The sequence below is a fragment of the Equus quagga genome, chromosome 7, assembly GCF_021613505.1.
Source record: "Equus quagga isolate Etosha38 chromosome 7, UCLA_HA_Equagga_1.0, whole genome shotgun sequence".
Classification (NCBI taxonomy): Eukaryota; Metazoa; Chordata; class Mammalia; order Perissodactyla; family Equidae; genus Equus; species Equus quagga.
The window spans coordinates 81,126,350-81,143,603 of NC_060273.1; the positions used below are offsets into that span (position 1 = coordinate 81,126,350).

General features: G+C 44.2%; 1 protein-coding gene across 2 annotated transcripts in view; it reads left to right on the forward strand.

Annotated features, from left to right (window-relative positions):
- Nucleotides 1–17,254, forward strand: part of SPOCK1 (SPARC (osteonectin), cwcv and kazal like domains proteoglycan 1) — a 477,850-nt gene that overhangs the window by 440,584 nt on the left and 20,012 nt on the right. For both annotated transcript variants that reach the window (XM_046665421.1, XM_046665422.1), the window contains exon 7: nucleotides 16,642–16,758. In XM_046665421.1, coding sequence (XP_046521377.1) covers nucleotides 16,642–16,758 — 117 coding nt within the window. The remainder of the gene's footprint in view (nucleotides 1–16,641; nucleotides 16,759–17,254) is intronic.

The following is a 17,254-nucleotide window of genomic DNA, read 5'->3' on the forward strand; positions in this document are numbered from 1 at the left end:
CGTGGCTGTTGCTGTGACCGGAATGTAACTCCCAGCTCTACCATTTATTAGCTTGACCTTAGACACGTGATGTAACTTCCTTCTGGTTCACAACCTGGGGGTTGGATATTAATGAAACCTCCTGCCTCAGAGAGAGTTGATGCGATGATGCAGTGAGCCCATGCTTGTGCATATAGCACCTGTCGTATAATAAGCACTCAGTGGCAGCCAGAAAAAAAGTCACTTAACCTCCCTAAACTTCAGCTTCCATATCAGTAAGATAGAAATAATAGTAATGACTCTGATGACTTATCATAGGATTAAATGAAACTATGAAGGCAAAGTGCTAGCATGGTTCTTGGCAATAGTAGGTATATAACACATGGCAGCTCTAGGGACATATTATCACTTGCTGGGGTTAGTATTGACGAATATGACGCAGGCTGAGCGGCAGTGGTGCCACCTGTCTCTTCTAGTCAACAGCTGCCCATTCAAGCACTGCAAGTTGGTGGGCTCCTGGTGCAATGCCTGCAGGCAAATGGACCACCTTGCCTTTGGTCTGCAGATTGGAAACCCTCAAGCCCAGTACTCTGGAGTCCTAAAGTCCACAACGCTGGCTTGGAAGGTTGCCTTAGTGGAGTGATACTTGTCATTACATTTCAGTGCAATGTCTTGCTGATGAGATATTAGAAGAAACTGAGGCAACAGGTCTTGGGGGAGGGTGGAAAAGGTATGGAATAGATTGCAAGGATGCTTAGACTATCACAAGGCTTTTTGAGTGTGAGGTAGACCTAGAATTCTCTCTCTAGGCCCAAAGAGAAAAACGTATGCTGGGAAGTTATGTGAAGCGTGAGGAGTCCCTGTGGAACTGAGTTTGAAACGTACAACCTCATCACACCATGAATTCAATCTCGAGGCATGTTGTGGACTGTAATTCTTTGAAGTCCTTAGAGACACCTTAACACTCCTTAAAATTAGACCTGTTCAAATTCTGCTTATGCCCACCTCATGCTCCATGTTGTAAACCATTATTTTCCATTCATATCTGAGTGTAACTATTCTTACAAACCAACAATTCTGTATTCATTTCAGAATGACTCTGTTGTACTCAAGTTTCTTTGGAAGGTACCTTTGTTTTCTTCAATGCTCTGAAGTGTGAAGTCTACATAATTTGCTAAATGCATCATGTTTACATATGCATAAACCGGTTACCTTCCAATCATCATCTCCTCCTGGCACTATTGGCTGAATGCTTAAAGAAAACGAAGGTTAATTTTCTGTAAGCAGCGCTCCATGGTTTCCAAATAAGCTCACGGAGACACAGATAAACTGAATTACTTAGTGGTAACTATCCAGACAGGAATGAGGGGCCGCTGCTGAAACCAGCCAGGTGTGTGGAATCGTTCTAGCATCCCTCAATTGCAATATTCAAAGAAACACGAAAATGAGATCCCAGGGCCCCCGGCTGCTGCCAGGCTGGCTGAGGTCTGAGGTCTTAGCAGGCAGGTTAGCGCCAATCTGTAAGCCTGTGGGACTGATTTCAGCCAATGGAACCCTGCAGTCAGGGCTGCCAGGCTTTCTCGTAATTCCTTTCCTTGGACCTGGGGCATCAGCGTGATACCTGTGGTAGAAGAATCAGGCCATCGTGCCCATGAGGCAGTCAGCATGGGTGGAGTGAACAGCATGGGCTTGAATCAGTTGGTCTTGGGTTCAGACGCCAGCTCTGGCCTTTACACGTGTGCTGAGGGGAGTGGAGGTGAGAATGGGCAAGATCCCTAATGTGTCTGGGCGTTGGTGTTCTCCAACATGAAGGGGTGATGATAGCATCACCTGAGTTTCATGAGACAGTGTGTGTCTCTGTATATAGTGAGCATCACAGAGCTGGGCACGCATGTATTTCTCCCTGCCTCTTCCCCACCCCCGTCCAGTCTTCTTTCGGCTAGAATTATTTGTCTTGGTGATGGTTGTAACTCTCCCCTCACCCTCAAAGGCACATGCTGGCCGCTTTCCTATTTGACCACTCCTCATGTTTATTCTTGGGACTTTTATAGTGAGGGGAGCAGTGTTTTCTCTCAGCTCAGAGTTTTCAAATTATTTTCTCTGTACCTTCTACAAGCATGTATCAATGCCTACTTCTAACCAGATCCTCTGCCAGGAATGGAGGTAAGTTCAGATGTGACTGTTGCAGAATCCTTGCTGCGTCGGCTCACAGCACCCAGAAGGGACCATAGGTTGTGACGTAGCACAGAGAAGCAGAACTGCAGGTAAAGGACCCTGGGGACACCCCCAGGGTGGGGAGGGTGTGGAATCTTCCTAGCGGGTAATGAGAGGATTCCGCAGATGAACACGCATTTGAACTGAGCCTTGGTTCTCCAGAAAGGACCGTTCCAGGAGAGAAAGCGGCTCAGGTCTTCATCGTTAAAATTCCACCAACTCGGTGGAGAGAAGACGTTCTCCTTTTACAAATGAGCAGAGGGAGACTGAGCATCAGGCAAGGGCCATGTCTTAATCATCTCTGCATCCCCCAGAGTGTCTGACTCAGGGAGTGCTGGAATTGAATTTAGACCTGCCCAAGGTCACAGGGCAGGATGGGGAACAGCACACAGATTGTGTTGATTAAAAAATCCACGTTTAGGGATTATTTTTCCCCTTTGGGTTAAAAAGAAAAATGTTAGCATGTGGCATTAGAATTGATGGATCGGTGCAAACTGTCTTGAGTTACACAGCTAACAAGCCTCTTGGGGTCATATCACTGGAGCTTTTTCCCACCTCAGGGCTATTGCCCTGCTCTGCATTTGTTCATTCATTCAACAAACCTCAATGGACCACCTGTGTTGTTTCAGGCCTTGAGCTCAGTGCTGAGAAGACAACTGAGTGGGTGGGACACAGGATCCCTGCATTCAGAGAGCACATAGTTGAGTGGGGGTGACAGACAAGGAAACAGACTTTAATTTTTTGAAGGTATGCATCCACATCACACCCAAAACGTATTGAAAGGAATACAGAAATTCTCCCTCCTATTCCTGATATCATCTGTCTAGCTCCCACCTCCCTGCAAAACAGAAGCCAATATTAGTTTTCTGTATATCCTTGAAGAGGTTCTTGATGCATATAGAAGTAAACCCAAATACAGATTCTTCTTTTCCCCCCTTTAACACGGATAGTAATATATGATACACACTGTTCTGCGTTTTGCTTCTTTTAATATTATCTTGGGGATTCTTGCATATCATACAAATAGCTGTATATTTTTCCATTGGGTAGATGTACTGTAATTGATTTAACCGTGGACATTTGAATTATTTCCAGCCTTTGGCTATTTCAAACAATGTTGTAATGGATAGGCTTATATATGCTGCTTCCAATGCATGTATGTGCGTGCTTGTAGGTTATAATCCCAAATTAGAATTTTGGAGTCAAAACATCTAGCAACCTTTCTGAATCATTTTGCCCTTGTTATGTCTTTTGTAATCCATATGGAGTTAGGTTTTTCTGTGACTCAGTCTGAAAATAAAATCTTATTCTTTTAAAAGGTGAATTTTAACCCATTTAGACTAATTGATGTAAAAAATTATGTTTGGTCCTATCAGCTCTGCTATTTTTTGTTCTGTTTTTCTTTATGTTTTTCTTCCACTGTGTGTTCTGTTTTCTTTGTGTGTGAGAGGACATGTGGGTATATAGTTCTTTTGATATGCAGAGATGCTATCACTTTAAACACTGATAAAAATTAATATGATTCTTCCTCTTTCCTTTCCCTTTTCCCACTTCCACTCCCTTTTTTCTATCACTGGATCGTAGTTGATATAATTATCCTCTTAGCATTTCCCTTTGTTCTATAAAATATTCTTCTGTTATTTGATTTGTCATCTTTTGATGCTTTTATCTGACCCCCAAACTACTACCTATGAGGCCATCAGCAAAACTTGCCCTACTTTGCATCTTCTTCCCTCCTCCTGTTTTCTGTTTTTTTGTCTTGGTAGTTGTATCATTTCTCCATTGTTGGGACATGTAGCATTTGCATTCTTATCTGTCACCGTAGTCTCCGCCTTTGTTCATTCGTGAATGAATGCACTTCCCCAGTCATCGCCACCGCTGGCTGCAATGAGTGCTCCAGGAGCTCCTCTGCAGGGCTCATGGGAACAATGTTCCCCAGGTGACTGCATGTTCGAAGCTGGTTTTCTGTAGTATTTGTTCTTGGCAGGTAGCTTGGGTGATTATGAAAGCATTGGTTCAACTTTCTTTTCTTGACTATCTTAGAGATATTGTTCTACTGGACTCTGGCTTTGAATATTGCTGTTCTGAAATCTGAGGGAAACCTTATTTCTTTTTTCTCTCATGAGTTACTTGGATATCTTTGCTGCTACTGTGTCAGTATTTCTTTAGTTTTAAAATCCAGTCACTTCAGTGGGATAGATATTAGTATTGATCATTCCAGGTCAATTTTACCTGGCTTAGTCTGTGTCTTTTCAAGGTGTAGATTCAACTCTTCTTTTATGTCAGGAATGGTTTAACAAATTGTGTTTTAAATAAGTCCTGTTCCATTGTTTTCTTTTGTTTCTTCAGAGGCATCAGTGATGCACACGTAGGAACTCCTTTATCCCTTCTCTATAGCTGTCATTTACTCTCTAATCGTTTACAATTCCTTCTTTATTTCCTTTTCATGTTGTTCACTCTTCTCATTTCTGGCATCTTTCTCTCTTACTGAGTTTTCCAGTGTCTGTTTTCCTTTGTGCTTCTTCTAATTTGGCCTCATTTTTATGATGATTTTGGTTTTTCTTTCTACTTCTTTCCTAAGCTCTAAATGCTCATATGCCATCTCTATTGTCTCTTCATCTCTTCTCTGTTCTCGTATACTGTTTTATTATCTTTCTTCATAAAGGTGATTGTTTCATTTTAATTCATTGCTGTTATCCTTGGTCCACATTTTCACGTTTTCCATTTTTCTCCTGAATGTTTTTTGGTAAGTTTTGACGCTCTTTTCCACAATTTTTCCTATATATATATATATATATATATATATATATATATATATATATATGCCAGCATCTTAAATAAAACTATTATTGGCATAAGTTAGGCTTTACTAACCTACCTTTTCAAAAGAGAGTCCTGTGGATGGAAGGGGAGGAACCCATCTATCCTTGTAGACTTCACAGTCCAGAAGCACTCTGCGTCAGTGAGTCGCAGTGACAGATGGCTTCCTGCTAAAATGGCTGCCCTATCCTGTCTGTCTTTTCTGTTTTGTTTTTTTTTTCTTTCTCCCCAAAGCTCCCCAGTATATAGTTGTATATTCTCGTTGTAGGTCCTTCTAGTTGTGCTATGTGGGATGCCACCTCAGCATGGCCTGATGAGCGGTGCTAGGTCCATGTCCAGCATCTGCATCAGTGAAACCGTGGGCCACCAAAGCAGAGCGTGAACTTAACCACTCGGCCACAGGGCCAGCCCCTGTCTTTTCTGTTTTATGAAACACATCAGGCCCAAGAGGGTTTCATCAGCTGTGCTTACCCTGTCTCCAGTTCTCAGGCCACACCCAAGTTGCACTTTGGAGTGAGCCTCTTGACAACAGGAGGAAGAATTTTGTGGGCATTTTCTGAGACCTGCTGCCCTAGGGCTGCTTCACTTGTTTCTTCTTTTCTTGTTGGTTTATCTTCCTGTGCATCTTCTGCTTGATCTGTATCCTGCCCCTTCCTCCATATCCTTAGCTCGTGATGAACAGAAAATGCTGGTCTATCACTTCAGGAGGAGCCATTTGCCTATCAGAAACATAGTTTTTATTTTTTTTATTGGCCCACCTGGACATTTTACTTCCTTCTGGGTGGCTCCTGCTATATTGTTCAAAGGTGGGGATTATATTGCTCTTCTAGTTTTACTGAAAATGGGATTTATAATTTTTTTCTGTTTACGTTAATGATTATATATGATATTTAGGAGGGGAAGAGGGAATTGCTAGCTATGTCATGCTGCCTTGTTAGACACTAGACGTCTACATAGACAATTTTGATCAGATATAGTAGTATTACTTGAAATAGGAATAAGAATAACTAACATTTCGTCTTTGTGCCATTCACAAGGTCCTTTCTGAGCCCCGAGGAGGTCCCTTGAGGCTCAGGATGCCATCTGCTTTTCATGCCAAGTCACTATACCCAGTCAGTCCCTAAGGCTTCCAAGCTGGAGACAAATTTAGAGTGAGCTGTCTGACCTGAAAGGTGAGAAGAATGGTGACTCAAACCCTGAACCTCGCAGGATTTGGAAGAGCTTAAGACACCTTTATGGTTTCAGGAGACAGTTCTTCCTTAGATCTTGATATTTATCCTAATCTTTCACCAGTTTGTCCACTGGAAGCATGAAAGTGAAGATGCCTGGCTGCATGTGGTCCAGGTATCTCCAAGACCATTCTTGTCTGGCCTCAGTTCTAATTGGGAGTTTTCAATTCCAGCTCCAACCTCTACCCTCTTACCCTAGACTCCAGCACCCCTGGAGGTACTACTGGACTTTGTCACAAGAAGGGTGTGGTGCTTCCATCTTTCCAGTTAGTCCGTATACCCATGTCACCATCCACTCTGGACCAGGAGAGGGAGGAGTGATGGGGAGGATCTAAGAGGAGCTCATGGTTCTCTGCATTTGGCCTAAATCTACTCCTGGTCCACCACCTAATCTGTGAATGAAAGTGTGTCCACGTCCTCCTCCCACCCCCAAATAAAAGAGGCAATCCAGGTTCCATGTACTTCTGAGGCCATCAGGATCAGATTTCAAGTCCCAAGCTTGGCATTCATAGTGGTCCGCCAATCTATGTGGCTTCCTGCCCCAATAAATAACAATGTAGTTTATTTCATGATTAAGGGTAAAAACATACATGCATGTATTGGTGCTTTAGATATTGAAAACATAGAAACTTAAATTATGTTTAATAATGCCCAGATGTGGATGTTGAATTTGAGCAGATTAAACTGGACACAAATTGGTAATTAGGAATGGAGATTCCTCTTATATGTACCCTAAAAATGTATTCTGTCCCTAAGACCTCTCGCAGATATAGACTTGTGTGCTAGACCTGCTACCTGGTCAGAAGACGGTCCTTGGAATGTATATATGCATATATAACAAGTAATATATTGGAATATCTTTAAATAGATATATAGAAGATAATGTGTGCATATGTATATGTCTTTTTATGTATGTTTGATTTTAATATACATTTATGACAGATTTAATCATGCTGAACTTGCTGTGTTTAATTTGAGCAGAACTAATCTTAAGTATAAATCAACTTTAAAAATCAAATAGTGGCCTCATTCAAATTGGCTTCCTCATTATTTCTAAGACCTGCCTGGAATGTCTTCTCCTTTTGAAGTCCTCCCTGCACACCAGCCTCAGCTCAATTCTTGCCTCCTCCTGGGAGCCTTTCCTGACTGTCATTAACCACTTGAGCTCCTAGATGGACAAAATGCAAGGTGACCTGTAGACACTCGGTCTGCCTCTCTACAGTGGGATGACCCACTGGGCTCGACCATCACTAACCCAGCCCTTTTCCCAGGGCTCTGCCCATCCCTGGCACTCTTGGGTTGAGCCTGTTCCCATACCTGGTCCTGAAGTACCTGCCATTGCTGACTTTAGGCGAGAACAAACAGCAGTTGTCATTTCTCCAGCTTAGTCTTTATTATTTGAGGGCCTACGAGGTCTGGTTGGCCATGAGATCCTTCAGTAAAATTGCTAGTTTTGATGCTGTTTTCTACAGTACTGCTGATCTATTCCAAGGTTCACACAGGGAAGTGCGTACCCACTGCCTGAGAGACATCTAAAGCCAGAGTTGGCATTTCTAACCAATATTTTACATATTCAGTAGTTTTCTTTTTTACCCTGGGGTGTGAAAAAGGCTGTGGATTTTATCAGAAACTTTAAAAGTTTATTTCATCTAGCTAACCTCCCTGCTCTAGATTATTCAGGGGGAAAAGTGTTACTGCACTAATGCGCATTTACAAATGTTGTGCAAGTTCTAAATGTATTTCTTTTTCCAGGTGAAGGATTATTATTAGAATCAAGGGAAACGTGAAAGTATCCTCAAATCAGGTTACTAAAAATAGTCTTAATGGGTTTAATAGGGAAATTTATCCTTCTTAGCTTGTAGGTTGTACCAATAATTAGCTTAACTCATCTTCCTCCAAGTTTAATGTCAGTATTTTAAGCTCTTTCAAAGATTGCTTTTTAAGAAGGACTTTATTAGCAAGCTCCTGAATAATGGGGACCTAATTCCTTTGCTTTTGCCTGTTTTTACATAAAATGATGTGTTCTCTAAGGATTAGAGAACATGCATATATATTGATGTTTTAGGTACTGAAAAGTAAAAACTGGACTTACATCTAATAACGCAATTTAATTTGAGCAGGTGTAACCTGGCTCCAATCTGTGAGATGATCTCCAATTAGAAGTGGGAATTCACCTTGTATATGCTTTAAAATCCCCTGGGGAAGCCCCAATTGTGTTTTCTGTCACTAAAACTGCTTGTGGCTGGGAGCTTATCTGTCAGCCTCTCGGGATTAAGTGCTGCCCACTCCTGAAGCTCCTCAGAAGGGAAGATGGTGGCGGCTGCCTGCTGGTTTTGAAAGCTTAATGAGTCCTCACCACAACCTCGTGAGGTTGATACTGTCCTTCTCCCCATTTTACAGATAAAAAAAAAAAGAAAGGCTTAGACAGGAGTGGTGACTCAGTGAAGAACAAGTTGTACATGGGGAGCTGGTGTTCAAACCCAGGGTTGACAGACCCTGAAGCCTGAACTCCTACTCGCACGCTGACCTCCTGTTTGTGTTCAGGGGAGGGAGTGTGGCTCTGACTCCCACACCCAAGTGCGTGATCTTTCTCTCGTAGAAGAGGCTATGGTGTGTGGACTGGGTGGGAGCGCAGGTGCGGGCACCTGGGGTGTGGGGGGTGAGCAGAGCAGTGAGCATCATGTTAGGAGACCTGGGTTTGAATCTCAGTTTTACCATTTACCATCTGTAGGACCTTGGAGATGTCGCCTAACCTTCTTTGAAAAACAAGAGGAGAATCGTATCTTACTGGAAGGCTTCAGGCAGTCATTTCATGTGAAAATCCATATACATGATCTTGATTCCCATATATTTCCATTTGGTGGATCACCATGCTGCCTGTGTCCACAAACAAAAATATTACCAGCCACTAGTTACTGAGTACTGAACCCTGAAGTACATTCCAGTCCAATCCTCCCCATAATGCTGTGAGCTAGTTCTGTTAGCACCTTCGTTCTGCAGATGAGAAAACTGAAGATCAGAAAAGTCACTTGTCCAGTCTCAGGTAGGATGGCAGAGCTAGCATCTGAGCCCAGCTCTTTCTCCAGAGACTAGTTCTTCTCTCCTGCCACCCTAGGATTCTTTTATAGCAGAATGACTCTGCTTGCTGCTCCTAAAACTGTGCTAAGTGAAATCGACCCTCATTACTTGGGTTCCAGTTTATTAGAGCCCATGTTCACAAGGGACTCATAGCCTTGCTCATTCTCCTTTTCTTTCAAGTGCCTGTGGAGTACAGCAACCCCTCCTCTGTGTTCCTGCACACATCTGCAACACTGGGGCGCTTGCTGTGTGCTGGATAGTCAACTGGCACGAGGGGCCCAGTCCCTGTTGGGAAGAGGAGCTTACATGTGCCTGAAGGCTGCTGCCAGAAGGAAGAGGCTGGGAGAGGTGGCTCAGGAAGGCATCCTTGTGTGTGCTCCAATCCAGGCTCTCTCCAGTGTCTAATCTCTGCCCTGAAGAAGGCTCGGCTGGACCTCTTACAGGAGATGCTAATTGCAAACACTCTGAGTGCATTGATCAGTGCTGCTCTGATTAAGTAATTATGCACAACAGCACCTAGGAGGGCTGAAGGAGATTAGTTTGAAAGGACCAGCACCAGGTCTTCATTTCTGAGAGGCTTGCTGGCCTGCTCCAGAGAGAACTCCAGTTTGGCCCAACTCTTTAATTACCTTGGGAGGCACTGAGACTTAAATTACGTTCTGAGTGTTTTCATATTAGCTTCTGCTGAGCCCTGAGCTGAGCACTGGTGAGGCCAGGGTGGGAGAGGGCGGTTGGTCCCATGGCACGTAAGGTACTTTTCTCCTTTGGTCTTTGGCTGAAAGACTTCAGGAGTTACAAGAGTACGTAAGTAATTGGTTCCCTAGCAGAGGCTAACAGATATCCTATGATGCTTGTGTGTCAGATTTGCCATTTTCAAACATCCCCAACTGGGTGTTCAAATGTGGCTTCCATTATGATTTTTCACACACAGACGCACACACATACATACATACTCTCGCTCTGTCTCACTCTATTAGCTATTAACACTGAAGCTTTGAATAAAGAATTTATGTACTCTGTCCTCACCTCCACTTTTTATATCATCTCCTAAATAATTTCATTCCTCTGATTGTTTCCTTGCCTTGCCCTTTTCTGTCTAATCCTCCAAGAGGGCTTCTTGAGTGTCGTTCAGCCCCAAGTCATCAATAAGCTGAAACCAGCTTGGAACGCCAGTTATTACTCTTGGGAGCAGTTTTCAAAGTGGCTCGGATTTCCTAGCTCCTGTCTCTCTCCTTCTAAAATCATTACCTGTTTGAACCTTCCTCACTAGCTCTTGACTAGCCCTTGCTTTGTCTGAAGAAAGACAGAGGAAACAGGGAAGATGGGGTGATGGGCGTCCTGGGGGTGGCCAGAGCCAGGCTACAGACACTCATTCAGTTAAGAAGCAAACCTCCCTCTCCCTCTAATGCCTGTAACCCAGCTCTCTCACTTCCCCAAGAGCAAAGACTTAAAGTGAGAGCACCCCCTTCCTCTCTCATAACCCCGCCAGGGCTGCAGTAACCCTGTGACAGCTCTTCCCTGTAGTGTTGGCAACAGCGCATCCTTCTTCCTCCCATCGGCTGGGTCACTACTCATCACATACTCCCGGCTTTGTTTACATACTGTCTGCGTTCAAACCCAGTGTAGCTTACAGCCCGTTAAAGCTCCATGCCTTGCGTGGAGCGGGGAGAGGGTACCCGGGTAGAAAAAGCGATCACAGTTTCTTCCCCGGGCTTTAGGCCTTCCATGGAGGCTGCCATGTGCCTTATTTACACTTATGCATTTTGTTCATATTTTCCAGAGAGGAAAAGTCCGCTCGGAGAACACCAAATTACCTGGGCCCTTCTCTGCCTGAGCGCTCTGCTTTCCTGGGGGAGGGAGCTGTCTTTTTGCACATTTTGGAGTAATGTGCAATGGCACTACACTATTCTCTAATGAAGCCCCCGTGGCTGCGCATGTGACACATGATTCTGGGAGCAAAACAGGAAGGAGCAGGCTGTATGCACTCCTTCCGAAGGACCACTGTTCTGACACCAAAGCTAATGAAGGCAGGAGCCTGACATGCTCCCTCCTGCCGTCTGTAATCTAATACTCAGTCAGCTGCCGTGCCTACATCATTGGCAGAGCTTCCTTTACATGTGAGGGCCTGATGTTGTGATTTTTTTGAACCCCAAGTATGGACCAAGTATATTAATTGCCTCAGTTAGTACTGGCTGCCCACAAGCCCGGTCTATCTAAGAAGCCAGTCCAGCACCCAGGGACCAGCCAGCAAGATAACAGCCTGGATCCTGACCCTCTCTGCCACTGGATAGCTCTTTGACTTTGGGAGTTTGTAACCAGTGTGTTGGTTCATTCATGCTTTCTTCCAATACATTTATTTTGAACGACTGCTGTGTATCCATCCTTATGGCGAGTGCTGAAAATACAGGTGTGGGGAGATCAGACCAACCCCTCCCGTCATGAGCTTCTCCACCTGGGAGAAGGCAGACATATCCTGCAACCTGAATCTCTTGGACTTCTGGCCCACCTACAAAATAAATGAAGGAGAGATGTTATTCTTTATATCACAAGCATTTCCTCAGGCTTAAAAAATACAAAGCATCAAAATAAAATTCTAACATATTATGCAGACAGTTGGGATATGGAAAGGGGAACATAAATTTGAGTCCCTGCTATATGCCAGTAGCTGTGAGCTACGTTTTACTGATATTTTCTTATTCCATACAATGATGCTATGAGCTAAGTTTTATTATGCCATTTTGCAGATGGACAAATTAAAGTTTACAAAAGGCAATGAGAGGTATTATACTCAGTTAACAAGGATGAGTTGAGAGCATTCTTCATGCCAGGAACCAACTGTGTAAGATGCTGAGCCAGACTCGGGGCACGTTTTCTGTTGCTAAGATCTAGACAGGGAGATGGACACTGAGCATGAAGTTACAGGTGTGATGAATGCCATCCAATGAGCAAGAAACTGGAAGCATATGAGAAGGAAAACTCCTGTAGTTTGAGGGTTAGGGAAGTCCTCTAAGAGGGAACACATTTATAGCAGAGAGCTGGTGGTGAAATTGACATTTGCAAGACAAAGAGAAGAGGTGTGCTCCAGGAGGAACAGTGTGTTGGAAGGATGGGAGGGGCGGAGCATGGAGGCCAAGGAGGAAAGAATAAATTCCAAAGGTGGCATGGGCCACCGCCATCAGATCCCACAGATCACATTATGGAGTCTAGACTTGCCTGAAGAGTTATTGGGAGCCTCTGAAGTAGCTAAGCTGGAAAGTGACTTGATCAAATGTCCATTTTAGAAAGATCGCTTTGGCTGCTGGATGGAGAAGAGAATGTGGGGAGCAAGGTGGGAGACCAATTAGGAGCCTATTGCAGTCATCTTGGTGGGAAGTAATGGTGGTAACATGGCTGGGAATAAAGGCAGTGGAGGTAGAAAGAAGCAGGGAACTTTTTGTAGGAATCCAGGACAATTCCCAGAGTTTGCCCTGAGGATATGTGTGCCTGGTAGTACCATTTTCTGATTATAGGAGCAGGCAGAGAATGGGGATCAGTGGATCTCAGAAATGCTGCCAACACACCAGCCATGTTGGAGCAGACTGAGGTCATGTAGGAAGGATGGGGAGTGACCTGTAGAAATAAGAGGCAAATATGGAAGTACTGAGGACTAGGATGCTGGGCAGAGACCATTGGGAGGATGGGAGCAATTAAAAGTGAGCTGAAGCTAGAGTAGAGGGCAGGAGGAAATAGAATGGAAAATGGGAAACAAAGAGGTCTGGCACGAATTCATTCACTCAGGAAGGGAATGTGGTGGCCAAAGGGATGAGGTCTGAGCCTTCACAAGTGACCCAAATCCTCTCTCAAGGTAGCACCATCTTTTCCTCTGAAGAGTCTGATGCCGGTGGCCCGAATAACCTGCTGCTTTCACCAGGAGGAGTGGAGAGACCCCTCTCTCTAGAAATCACAAGGAGTGGTCCACCTCAGGGCAGAGTGTGAAAATGGCAGGTGGATATGCTGTTATAGTTTTCTCCACACAGAAATTACTCTTCCCCAGGAAGGAACTGAGTATGTGGGATGTACTCTTTGGGTCCCCCATTTCTGAAAGCACTAATCCTCAGTTCATACCTTTATCAGGGGCTGTGTTAGGGATCTTAAAAGGCAAGCATTTTTTTCCCATTGCCAGTCTGTTATTGACTAGAATACTAAATCTGAATAAATAGCTCTCTGCAGGCTGTCGGCTTTGATTATTTTTTCTCTGGGACGTATCTAGCTCCAGGCAGACTGTACCTGACTTTCTCCTCATGGGAACCATTCAGTTGAGGATACCATGAGTGAACAGGGCCCAGTAATCTCATGCCTCCTATCTGCATTTTGGTTTTCTGATCTCTCTACCCAAGCCAGTGGCATCCTGCTTGTGGATTATCCCTGAGTGACAGTCACTGTTTCAAGATTCCAGTGCCCGATTCCATCAGCCATCCACAGGCTGTATGCTTTAGGAAGCCTGTGGGAAACTCAGCCATCTTTGAAAGATACACATTACCTGCACAGCTGTCGGGGTTTAGTTAAACATGGCTGACTAATTTATCCTGCACTGTGAGATGCAGATTCATTTCCTTTGCAAGTTGACTTGGCAATTTTTTCTGCTCAGAGAACATTTAGAATAGATGGTGTGCATGGCAATCAAGAAGAAATAGATGCTATTAATTTTCCATTTTCAAATGTGAGATTGACAATAGAGCCCACACCCCATCCCCCTCAGGAATACAGACCACATCCTCTGTTTAGAGCTGTGCAACATCTGGAAATCAGAAAAGTGAGTGCTCTGTCCCAAGAGGCTCTGAGTTGGGGCCAGTGTTATTGTGAGCCTGCTCCTGAGGCCCAGTCTCCATACCTGGGCAAAGCCGTGAGTCACAGACATCAGCAACAGCTCCTTCCCCTGCTATCTGTGCATGAGGTGCTGGTTCCTGGCTTGAGCATATTTGGGACCTTCTTCCTCAGTCCATCTTTAAAGACTGAGGGGAAGGAGTGGAGGGACAGCCTTGGATGTCACGATTTTATGGTGAACCTCCAAAGAGTTGGAAATTCCAAAGGGATAGCTAACTTCATCCAGTGCTATCCAGTCCAGCTGCCTGCTATGATGGAAATATTCTGTCTCTGTGCTCTCTCATATGGAGTCACTAGCCACATGTGAAAATTGAGCACTTGGAGCAGGGTGGGTGCAACTGAGGAATGAAATTTTAACTTTTATTTAATTTTAATTAATTTAAATGTAAATAGCCATCTATGGCTAATAGCAACTGTATTGGATAGCACAAGTATCCCTTTTCACCTGTTTCCTACATGGCCAAAGCCTGTTTTGTTTAGATGCATCTCTCTTACTGGTTTTCTAAATGTTGTGATGTTTGCTTTAAGCTTACCTATCCCTCTTCAATTTAAAAATAAAGATAATAGTAATAGTGGTAGTAAGATAGTGGTAATAGAATCATAGCTGACACCTGCTGAGTAATTACTGTGTACCCTGTGCTTTGCTAAGCACTTTACACACCTTACCTAATTTATAGTTGCATGATGATATCCTGAGTCTACAGATGAGGAAACGGAGGTGCTGAGAGGTTAAGTGACTGGTCTGAGTCACGCAGCCAGTAAGTGGTAAAGCTGGGCTGAAGCCCAGGAAGTAGGACCCCAGAGCTGATGTACCTGCTGCCTGTCAAGCCAGTTCTCAGTGCCATTTCCTGGCTGGTGTATATACAGTTGTGTTGTGGCTGTTTAAAGCAAGGCAGTGTCTTGAGGTCATTAACAACTTGGGTGTAGACAATAACCAAACATTCCATGCTTTGCAGGCTTTAGATCTGGATTCTGGCTGGAATGAAGGCAACAGTTATAAATGAGAGTATGTAGACCCAGCTGCGATCTGCTCACCTCCCCTCAAACGAGACCTTCCTGCCTGAGGTCTGGGAATTTGGTTCTGTTCTGCATCAAGCCCCAAGCCCCAGGCAAAGGGAAGAGGGGTTTTTCTGAAAGCAGACCTGGATTGTAAAAATGAGGAGAGGCTCTGGATGATATTATTTTCTTCAGGAGAGGATTCAGCCTGCCCTCTGTGAGGCAGATGGGCGCTGATCACTGCGATTCAGCGAGAGCCTGCACTGGTGGAGGCTGGATGGGAGTTTTGGCAAGACTGTCCACTCATCAGCAGCCCCATGCCTTCCAACCGAGAGCCTGCAGTACACACTGGGGTCTCTCTGCACTGGTACATTCCAGCCTTAATCTATGTCCCATCAGTGCCGCGAGACAGGCAGCACGGGGCTCTGCGTTGAAACAGTGTTTTGCTTGGCTTCTTCGCAGCCTGCCTCCTGTAGCTTTAGAATTTGGAGAAAGTGACCATTGTGGGGTTGACTTCTGTGTCTCTCCTTATTGGGATTTTGGCCCCTCAGGTCTCTAACTTCTGTCCTCCAGATGTGAAAGGCCACTAAATTCATTGTTTTTCTGCCTCTTAGTAGTGGCCCACTGCCTGGGCTCTTTGTCAGGATTCCCGGTACCCAGAATTAAGGTAAAATCAGGGAGCTAGGGAAAGTCAGCTCCCTTCTCTGCACCACTGTCCCTCCTTTGGGGATTTCTCCCCTCAAGTCTTACCTCAGCACTCTACGAGAACTTCACATAGCCTGCACCCACCTACCCATCCATCCGTCTGGATGTTTTTCTTGTTCTTGGAAGGAGTATTTCTTGGCCCCAATTACTCTGTCATACCCTAAAAGATGAGCTGGATAGAAAACAGCAAGGACCGTTCCACGGAGAAGGCATCCGTCTGTGGGGGAAAGTCAAGTCGGTCTAGCCAAAGGCCAGCAAATAAGCTGTAGCCACGAATCCAAACCTTGGGCTAAAACCAAATTGAGAGTCTGCTATTACTGGATCTTTGGTGTCCCGGGCAGCCTTTCCCTAATAGCATTAGCTATTCCTGAGTGTTAATCTCTTGGCATGTGTTTAGTAGAAAATGTGATATTCTCTGGCAAACTGCAAGAGCAAGTTTGATCAGGTTAGCAAGAGGAAGCCGTGACGGTCTTCAGAGGCTGGTGCACAGCTGTGAGACCATTACGGCTTGCTTTCACAGTTCGGAGGCAGTCCGAATTCAGTTCTGAACAATGCTGCTTGCCCTGGGAGTCTAGGCTCTTTGTCTACTTTGTACCTGTGATAGCAGCATCTTTGGGGTGTTTCCAAAGTAGAGGTAAGCAGTTATATCGTGGTTGATGAGGCAGGTTTGTTTTGAGCAAGGCTTTGTTGAGGGCAGAGAGCTAACAGGAGGAGAAAGCCCACGGACTCATCATTCCTTCCCTTTGCTTGTCTCCAGCCTGCACAGACAAGGAGTTGAGGAACCTCGCTTCCCGGCTGAAAGACTGGTTTGGAGCCCTTCATGAGGACGCAAACAGGGTCATCAAACCCACCAGCTCCGACACAGCTCAAGGCAGTAAGACCACTTCACTCTTGCTAATTTATTTCAAGTACCACATTTCCTCAGTTATTAGACATTGATTTAATGATAGCATTTTGGGGTGATCAAAGAAACACTGTGTTAAATGTACACGTTCACTTAAAATATGTCCCAGTTTCAGAAATATTAAAAAATAGAGGAGGGGGAAATGCTTTAGAAGCAAGAAAATATGACAACTTATATTTTTTAAAGTCTGGTTGCAAAATTATCATATGTTTAGTATAAACGTTTTGAAAAATACACTAAGTATCTATAAAAATACAAAATACCTATAACTCCACCATTTTAACAACACTATAAGCGTGTTGTGGCATATACTTCAAATTTTTTCCTTGCCAAATAGAAAAAAATGTGTCTGTGTGTATATAATATACACACACCTTTTCAGACTGTTTTATGACCTTATTTTATCATTTAGCAATAAACTGAGTATCCTTCTATGTTTTTGAGTATTATTCTGCTTTGCAATAAC